General features: G+C 36.1%; 3 protein-coding genes across 3 annotated transcripts; 1 reads left to right on the forward strand and 2 right to left on the reverse strand.

The window, feature by feature from the left end:
* Positions 1–60: 60 nt before the first annotated feature.
* On the reverse strand, positions 61–1,840 carry LOC116301309 (protein dpy-30 homolog). Its single transcript, XM_031710348.2, has 5 exons — positions 1,803–1,840; positions 1,648–1,709; positions 982–1,032; positions 338–480; positions 61–250 (listed from the first exon to the last, which is right to left on the reverse strand). The coding sequence occupies exons 1-5, from the start codon at positions 1,816–1,818 to the stop codon at positions 175–177; spliced, it is 348 nt and encodes a 115-aa protein (XP_031566208.1). The 5' UTR covers positions 1,819–1,840; the 3' UTR covers positions 61–174.
* Positions 1,841–2,238: 398 nt separating this feature from the next.
* Positions 2,239–6,736, forward strand: LOC116301225 (sorting nexin-6). The gene is made up of 13 exons (XM_031710253.2): positions 2,239–2,292; positions 2,384–2,422; positions 2,530–2,634; positions 2,734–2,844; positions 3,376–3,442; positions 3,814–3,868; positions 3,966–4,089; positions 4,172–4,267; positions 4,705–4,760; positions 4,860–5,208; positions 5,559–5,672; positions 6,042–6,077; positions 6,246–6,736. The coding sequence occupies exons 1-13, from the start codon at positions 2,287–2,289 to the stop codon at positions 6,294–6,296; spliced, it is 1,209 nt and encodes a 402-aa protein (XP_031566113.1). The 5' UTR covers positions 2,239–2,286; the 3' UTR covers positions 6,297–6,736.
* Positions 6,737–7,766: 1,030 nt separating this feature from the next.
* On the reverse strand, positions 7,767–9,428 carry LOC116301235 (uncharacterized). Its single transcript, XM_031710265.2, has one exon. The coding sequence runs from the start codon at positions 9,003–9,005 to the stop codon at positions 8,055–8,057; it is 951 nt and encodes a 316-aa protein (XP_031566125.2). The 5' UTR covers positions 9,006–9,428; the 3' UTR covers positions 7,767–8,054.
* Between the last annotated feature and the right edge of the window lie 63 nt (positions 9,429–9,491).

The raw sequence follows: 9,491 nt of genomic DNA on the forward strand, positions 1-9,491 counted from the left end.
GCAACACCTCTTCTACTAGATAGCAGCCTTTTTTAGTTTACATCAACAGATAAAACAGACTTTTTAGATTTTTAAAAGAGTACTTTATTTAAGTCACAAGATGTACATTCCCAGGAAACTCATATATATATACAGTAGACAGTTCAAAAAGCAAATCATGTTACATTATATTCTTTAAGAATCGTTGTCTTCAAACTGTGATTTGTTTTTCAGAAGATAAGTGGCCAGATATTCAATAGCATTTGGTGGTCTGAAAATAAACAAAATATTAGTAAAGCTAGGCCTCAGAAGGACAGGACATAGCATGATTTAGGAGAAAAAAGAACAATAAGCTCACCTTTCTTTTGACAAGGTTGCAAGGCCTTGAAGAAGAATAGGTACAACAGTTTGGTCAAGGTATGCCCTTGTTGGTAAGGACTGTAAGTCTACCTTTGGTTTTGTTGGTTTATCAACTTCTTCTTTTTCTTTTTCTATTACTTTCTACGATAAAAATGCTTTACACTCTTAAAAACTGTTATCATACCTTACAACAGAATATAGGGATGTTGGTATGCTAACACTCTTCTTGCACTTCCTAGGTCCAATCTTGCTGAGGGCATATTTTAGGGGAAAGGTTGCATGAAGATGGCACCTGGTTCTTCAGGTAATGGAGAGGTGTAGGAATAATAGAAGCCCAACCCAAGTCCTTTAAAGAACTACTTGTCAAACAGACTACGAACTCTATAAGTTTGCCATTTGCAATGGCAACAGATAGTTGTGATCATTTTGCCCAACTGGATATGAAGATCGTTAAGTGAGTAAGGAAAGAAGGAAGAAAGAAAACCAACAGAAGTGATCTACCTGACCTTGAAGTGCAAGGTTGCAAACCAATAAAATATTTGGAAATTTCAAAATCAGAATTTACTCAACACATATTGACATTTATCAAATTACTTTTAAAAATTTTAAATGGTACTCTTCTATTAATTAGTCTTAAGCTACCTGTAAGTTTTCAGTCAAGCCTATCTCGGCATGTGGAGATGTTTCCATTGCCTGTTAAATAAAAGATAAAAAAGGTAACGTTTTAAAAGATCATTCCATACTGGACCTTTTTGAGATATATATCAAAAACACTCATGAAACTCGGCTGAATTTAATTACAGCATAGTAAAAAAAAAACACTAAAGCAGTTAGACATAACCAGCAGACTAAATGCAACCATTTATATCTGGTGTGCTTTTTTTATGCTCAACTGAAGAGTGTGTATTTAAGTAAGATTCCTGGGTTTAGGAATTTTTGCCAAATCTATGTGTTTTAGGGCCATACACAAGCCAAAAGCATGGCTTAGGGAAAGGACTTAAATGAGAAATATCAAGAATGAAAAAGCCCAGGGGTGAGTTACAGATATTGGTGATTCAGATTGAATATTACATTGTATTTCCCTGTATTTTCATGTTCATATTTTAATTTAAGCTTATGCACAATTTTTATAACTTTGTGTAATTTTGGTAACAAAAAAAAAAAAAAAAGGAAAAAAACATATTTAAAAAAAACATAAAAAAGAACATACTAGCATTCCCAGAAGAAAACAGCTACAAAATTTCCTACATAAGCTAAAAAAATTCGTTTTGAAAGAAGCCACATGACAAATGAAAGTTAAAAATTTACCTCGGGTTTACTTTGGGAATTTTCCTCTGTTGGAGAAGCCTGTGGTGCTTGCTCAGACGCAGCTATATCAAAAAAAAGTTTATGTACTTTAAAGTAATAAAAGAAACGATAAAGATAGAAAAATTGGTTTGTTTGGTTGGTCTTGTCAAACTCACCTTCAGTGTCCGCCATGTTGTCTTGTCTTTTCTTAGTTACCAAGTGATCCCATTGGTTTCTGGGTAATAACAAAAATCTTTCACGGGCTTCCTGTGTCCGAGAATTCTATATTTTATTTTATTTTATTTCATTTGTACGACTTGGTAAATAACAATTAATCCTTTGTTATCTTTGTTTATGTTTAAAAATTTTTATTAAGCTCATCATTCATCAAAAATACTTTTATTTTTTATATAATCTCATCCAATCTGGTCATAGCAAAAGAGTTCCAACTCTACCGCCAAAAAATTGAACTTGATTTAAACTTTGGAGCCATTTGCACTATTAAGATTGTGAGTTGTTTTAATTTAAGATATTTTTAAAGGTTTAAGAAAGTTTGAGTTCAATTTACGACCCCAGTAGGGAAGGGTGGGGTATAGCATTGAGCCCTCTTTAGTAGTGTCACGTGATACCTTGAGGAGAGCAAGGCACACATCGGCCACCATGATGGTAAGTGAGTACCTCTAAAAAGCAGCTGAGAAAAACTACCTTCTTTCTTCTAATTCCCTTGATAATCATCCATATTATTTATCCAACACAGGACGCTGCAGATAGCACGGATATACTTGAAGATGAAAAGGTAGAGAAGAGGAATTCTTGAATAAGTTCTGGTGTCTGTCAGTGATAGGCTGTGTTTCTTACCAACATTGTTTTCTAATTTTCCTTACATTTTTGACGTTTTTCTAGAGTCGAACTCAATCAGTTGACCTCTCCACGGATACATCACTTGTAGTGGATATCTCAGATGCTTTAAGTGAGAGAGATCGGGTAAAATTCACCGTCCACACGAAGGTAAAACAAGTCGTTTCTCTTTCGATCTAATGGCTGATTGACTAGATCAGAGGAGAGGGTGTATCATGTTCTACGACTTATATTTCTTGTTGTCTGTAGACTACACTACCAGACTTTAAGGAGAGTGATTTTAACGTAGTCAGAGAGCATGAGGAGTTTATTTGGCTGCACGATCGTTTGGTTGATAATGAAGAGTATGCTGGAATAATTGTAAGTGTATTTTGATTTATGGCAGAAGTCAAAAAGTTACTATATTAAATAAACAATATATTATAACTGTTTTAAGAGAAAAAGATGCAGTTAAAACACATTAAATATGCAGTATATATGCGTATTATCATCATTCATAATAAGAAACCTGTTGATAATGGTGATTTTATTGACAACTTTTTGATCTTGTATGTTTTGAAACCTTTTTCATTTTATTGATAAAATATAATTTAACTTTATTTATTATTCATAGCTGGTATTTGATGATAGAGTACAAACAATTAATCAGTGAAATACTAATTACTAAATAGTACAAAATAGTACTAAGTAAGCAATAGAAAACAATAGAATTTGCATAACATTGCACTATTTAGTAACACTAAAATTTCACGGCTATATTGTTTGCACTCTAGTTTTTGTGCTTTTGATGTGATGAATAAACTTATTAATTATAAAAAATTAAGTAAATACTGCATTTTTAATTGCATTAACTATTATTTTGTATAATTTATCATTTCATTGTTCATCTAGATTCCACCAGCTCCACCAAAACCAGACTTTGATGTGTCACGAGAAAAGCTGCAAAAGCTTGGCGAAGGTTGGTATTCAAAAATGAACACATGAATGATGTGTGAGTCCCTTCAGCTATGTACAAGCAGTTTATACTGTTGCTGGAAAACATAGGTGGTGTAGCAGTGAGAGTGCTTGCCTCTCACAAAAGCAAACTGGGTGCAATTCCCGGATTTGTTGTTGTACGTGGGTAAAGTTGCTTGTCAGTTCTCTCCTGCTTCAAGGGTTGAGTTTTTTGGGGGGTTCTGCAGTTTTTCTTCCTCTGCAAAAAGCAACTTCTAAATTCCAATTGGAATTCAGTAGATGAAGTGCTACTCTTTAGAAATGCCACTGTTAAATCCCATTCATATTTTATATTGTATATATTAGAATAAGAGTGTTTTGATTCTTCGATTGCAGGTGAAAATACTATGACCAAGGAAGAATTCCAGAAAATGAAACAGGAACTAGAAGCGTAAGTGAAATATACTTTATTCTGGTACAAATACTTTTGAAAATCCAGAAGTTCATAGTGAATAAAATCAATTTTTTGTGTATTCTTGTTGTTTTAGTGAATACCTTGCCACATTCAAAAAAACAGTTGCAATGCATGAGGTGTTTCTGACACGCATCGCATCCCATCCCAGTTTGAGAAAAGACAGCAATTTCAAAGTATTCCTGGAATACAAAGGAGAGGTAAAGACAGAATATCTTTGCTGCTTTGTCATTAATTTGCTCTTTTAGTGCATGAGTATTAAACTATCTGTGTTGTTATCAGTTGAATGTGCGTGGCAAGAATAAGAAGGAAAAACTAGGTGGCCTGTTCAAAGGTTTGGCAAAAGGAGTTGATGAAGTGCTTCTGTCAAGTCAAAAGGTAAATTGTGTACGAAACTAATGATGGAAAAAAAATATTAAGAACCAATGCTTAGTTCATGAGAAACAACAGCACCAGCAATAATGACAATTACAGCAATAACGACTGTAACAACTGTAACAACAATGCTATCCATAGTTACAACACAACACAAACACAAAAGCAAGAACAACCTTAGTAGGTGTAGCAACAGTGACAGCATCATTGGTGAGAAAAACAGCAACAACAGTAGTAGCAGTATTGTTGAATGCTTTGTTGCCAGAGAGTATACTGTATTTCCTCTATTAAGTCCCCTGCCCCCCTTGGGGCATATTGATTTTCAGTGCTTTTGGACTGGGTGCTTGTTAAGGGGGGGAGGGGGTTAATATTGAAATACGACAAATAAAAAAATTGAAAAAAAAAACACATAAAAATTGTTCATTTTCTTCTATTATCAGGATGTTGATGAGTTCTTTGAGAATGAGAAGAAGTTTCTCGTAGAGTACCACAATAAGTAAGCTGCTATTTTGGAGTCTGACAGAAAATCTTGCATCTTCTATTGGATCAGATTACTGAGTACTAATCTAACCGTTGTGCCAATTTCTCAACATAGACTGAAGGATGCTACACGTAAAGGAGACCAGATGACAAGATCCCATAAGAATTGTGCAGATACTTTTATCAAGATTTCAACAGGAGTAGCAGCTATGGGCACTAGCGAGTACACTGGTTTAGACAAGTTTCTCAATAAATCCGCTGATTACTTTGAAAGAGCTCGCAAGCTCGAGGGAAGAGTGGCTTCCGACGAGGACCTTAAACTTGTAGACTTGTTACGGTATTACCTGAGAGATACTGAAGCTGCCAAAGATCTTCTTTACCGTAGAGCCAAGTGCCTTTCAGAATACGAGAATGCCAACAAGACTTTGGACAAGGCTAGGTTAAAAAATAAGGAAGTTGCTGCTGTAAGTAGTAGTCAAAAGTTTTATAGTTTTTTGAAAATCCTAAGTGAGGGTTTTCATCACAGTCCTCACTATAAACTTGTAGTGAGGAAGGCTGTTCATGGTATAGTAATGAGATAAGGGTAAATTTTACACCATGAAAAGATAAAAAACTTACTGGCGTTTTGGACGCTAGTCCTTTGTCAGAGTACAGGAGTATAGTTCATGGTATAGGGAGCTGTGAAAAATAGACAAGACCAGATATTCAGTTCCCAAGAACCAGTCTGACTATTTAGTGCCATCTCTGTTTCAGGACTTATTCAGATATTTATACAAGAACTTATGGTTTAAACCTTTCTTCCTTTGCTATTCAGGCTGAAAGTGCGCAGCAAAATGCTAGCGAGAAATTCGACAACATGTCAGAAGTAGCGAGACAAGAATTGACTGACTTCAAGTCAAGACGTGTACAGCAGTTTAGAAAGAACTTGGTAAGTTATTATACCTACCATTTTTAATTAATCCTTTTTACCTGCTAGCAATCAAACGGGGCTTAAAATAAAACTCTGTGCCAAATTGGATGTTTTCTAGCTGAGCTCCTCTTATGCCAGTCCCCTTGAGCTGTCACATTTACAATTACAAATGACAGTGTCTAACTCGAAAACTAAATGTTAAATTAGAAGCTTAGTATTTTAAAAATGTAAAAAAGAATGTAAATAAAATATATTGTATTGTATTGTATTGCATTGACTGGTCACATTTTGGTCGTCAAATTTTATGGGAAGAATGAGGGAAGGAGTAGGAGGAGGTGGAAAAACAACAATGTCAAAATGTGATGTTTTTTTTCTTTTCATCTTCAGACTGAGCTAGTTGAGCTAGAATTAAAGCATGCAAAGGTAGGAATAATTTTATTTATTCTGATGATTTTGAAATATAAAGTTTTTCAAATTTTATCTTGTACACCATAGTATTATTTGTTGATTCAGGCATGTGCAATCTTAATGTGTGCCGCCATCCCTGCTTGACTCATGCTGACTGTTGTACTCCTTTGTTTCTTACGACAGGCGCACAACCAACTCTTGAAGAACACATTAGCAGCACTAAAAGAAATCTAACAGGTTTACATTAGGATAAACAAACTAATAAAATGTACCGAGATGTCGTAATTATAATTCTACAAAGCTACGATGTAAAGTGAATAAAAAAATTCTTATGTGTTATCATAGAAATGTCGCTGTTACAATCCATTGAAATGCATAAAGCCTACCAGAAGACATTTCCACCCATTCAAATTCACTATCAAGCTTGTGATTTAAGAGTAAACGTCACTGTCATACTATTGAGAGGTACTGTTGCCATGGTGATGACCTGCTGTAACCATGGTAATAGGTCGGCACCCACACTGCCTCTTTATATGGCAGGATTGGTGGAATTGATTGTTTTTTGTTTTTTTGTTGTTTTTTTGCTTTTAGCAGTTTCTTTCAAAATGGAAATCAATTTGTAAAAGTAAAACAAAATAGGGAAGTGTTAATAAAAAATGTTTTAGTTTGCTTTACATTAACTTTACAAGTGGTGCCATTGTAAGCCATGCTTTATCTAAGGGCATGTTTCTTTCGCCTGGGTAACTCCAGATAGAAAGCACGGGTGGGGTGTGCTGCTAATGCCATGACCTTGCCAATGCGACCCGTGTTCCAGTCCTGCCGAGCTCAGTGTCGTATGCGAGTAGAGTTGTTTGTTGGTTCTCCAAGGGTTTTGCTTCAGGTTCTCCAATTATCCTCGTTCCTTCCTTAAAAAACGACTTCTAAATTCCAATTTGATATTTTGGCTTTCACTTAGTTTAGAGTCTAGTTCTGTTGTGATTGTCCCACTGGCACTGTGATACAACAGCTAAAGCTTTTATTAAAATAGATCAGATGGAGCTACTTTTAACTGAAGTCAGTGCAAGTAACAACCTTTTCATTCGGATGGAGAACAAAAACCCAGACATCTTAAAATTGTCAAGAAAAAGCACGAAAAATTCTTTAAGCAGTTTCAGCTCGGATAGGGTGGTCCCAAACCAAGAGATCACAGTAAAAACCCAGTCCCCTTGATGAACCTTGGGGGAATGACATTCTTTGATTCTCTTTCACAAAACCAGTGAACTTATTATAATATTCAAAATATTATTTGCGAGTACAAAATCATAAGCAAATCCCAGTTTCCATTTCATTTGAAGAAAGTAAAATTCAAGATCTTCCTGTTCAAGATCAAGATTGGTGTCACGTGATTATAAAAAGCGCGGGAAAAGGGGAGTCCGTGACGTCAGTCCATATTCGCTATCATTCCGGTAACTTAGTATTTAGCAATGAAGAACGGAAGCACGAGGCGAAATCTTTGCATCCATACAAATATTGAAAAGCCAAGAATATTTATGGTGATGTTATTGTTCCTAATTTTCGCACGCTTCATCTCTGACCTTATTTGGAAAGAGTTTACGTACGAGAGCCTAAAAGTAAACTTTCAGTTCCCTATTAGCTTAATACGGATAGCTTTATTCAGTCTGGCCATGGTACAGAAGCAAAATGAATTCAAAGCTTCTAAATCAGTTCATTTTTTAAATCCTTTATTATACGGACGGACAAAGGATGTTTACTTAAAGTGAATTTATTATTAGACTTGCATTAATTAACCTTGTTGATAAAAGAGTCAGTCACTCGTCACACATGATGGCTCGAGTCATCAAAACAAGTTCCGTTATCCTCTACTATTTTTACTAACCCCTAACTCTTAACTCACCAAATCTTGACATTACCTCTATCATCTAAGCTTTATGTATTTTATCTGGTAATAAAATTTGTTATGCTTTCCCAAGATCTCTGTTTCAATGGCCAGTGTTATTTTTGTCGGCTTTTGAGCGGCTTTAGTCTCGACCTAATTGTCCTGACTTCTTCCAGGGTCTGAGGAACATCGTGTTCCTTTGCGTACATCTTTGGCGAATACTCGTGAAATCTGTTCTTGGAAAACCTCAGAGGCTTGATGTTAAAGCGCTGGGGATCTTTAGAGTAGCGTAAAGCGATCTCACCCATTATACACAACTGTGTCTCGCTCTTGGACCCACCAACCATGCAGATGTCGCCAGTAGGGACTACAATCACCAGCTCTCCTTCTTCCACATCTAAGCCATCAAGAAACTGGGGCAACAGGATGACAGATGCAGATACCGATCCTAGATTATCAAGGTAATAAACACCAGCTTTGCTATGCTTCCATAGCTTTGAGGCACGGTTTTCAAGGCGATGCTCAAGGTTTCTAATAGCAACATCCATAAGTACTTTCTCTGGGATATTCCAGGCGTCGAGATAGCTACGTAGGATGTAGTGAAGTGAGCCCTCTTCGTTGACAATGGCTAGGGTATACCCAAGTGTTGTTCCTGGGAGGGTTTTAACAGGGAAGTACAGAACATCTGAAGGCTTTTTAGGGTCAATCTTCCTCAACATGTCCTTGGTAGACTTCTCCCAGGTTTGTGGCTTCAGGACTGGCAAAATTCTCGGTCTAGCTATTGCAAAGTCGGGCATTTTCTCTTGGTCAATGTTTATTCGAGTCGATTTAAGAATATTTTCATTTCCACCGCTCTTCGTTGAACCATCTGTCGAGGTATGTGTAGTTTTCTTGGACTTCTTCAGTTCATTGTCTCCAAAGGTCATGGAAAAGGTTCCTTTACCTCCAGAGTTTGAGGACGTCTTGGTAGTAGTTGAACCAAACTTACTACTGCTACCAAACGATGACTTGCCCAATGAACTTCCAAAAGAAGAAGTTTGGTAAGAAGAGGTCTTGTAGCGTGACATGTTGTGCAAATTCGACGACTTCAATAAATTTGGTAAATGTTACGTTCGTTTATCGTCACACCAAACTAAACTCTTCGACTTGTTTACAGTGCTGTAAAGACTTCAACCTCAAAGAACAGTTGCTCCAGTTGTTTTCTAGCCAAAATTTAACCACTATTAGAAGAGCAAACGAATTGCCTTATTCAACAGCTCGACTCCAAACAACAGTGTTCTGGTCCAGCACTCCTTTATAATGACATACCTAGCATGTTTTGAACTGAATGAATCAAAAGTCACAAAGGATATTTCATTTAGGGATAGTATTACATCCATTCTTGGTATAGCGTTTCATGTTACTAGCATTGTGACCCCATCATTGCACACTGTATGATAAGGGAATTTTTAATTGATTGCTTTGGTCTCGCTCAAGTGGCTTGCTATATTAGATACTCACTATCAGTCATAGCATAATTTTAGCATAGAATTTAATCAGTACGAAAAAATCTT

Source organism: Actinia tenebrosa, unplaced genomic scaffold (assembly GCF_029948245.1).
Source record: "Actinia tenebrosa isolate PJP-AT-01 unplaced genomic scaffold, QUT_ActTen_1.0 PGA_scaffold8__29_contigs__length_14323225, whole genome shotgun sequence".
NCBI lineage: Eukaryota > Metazoa > Cnidaria > Anthozoa > Actiniaria > Actiniidae > Actinia > Actinia tenebrosa.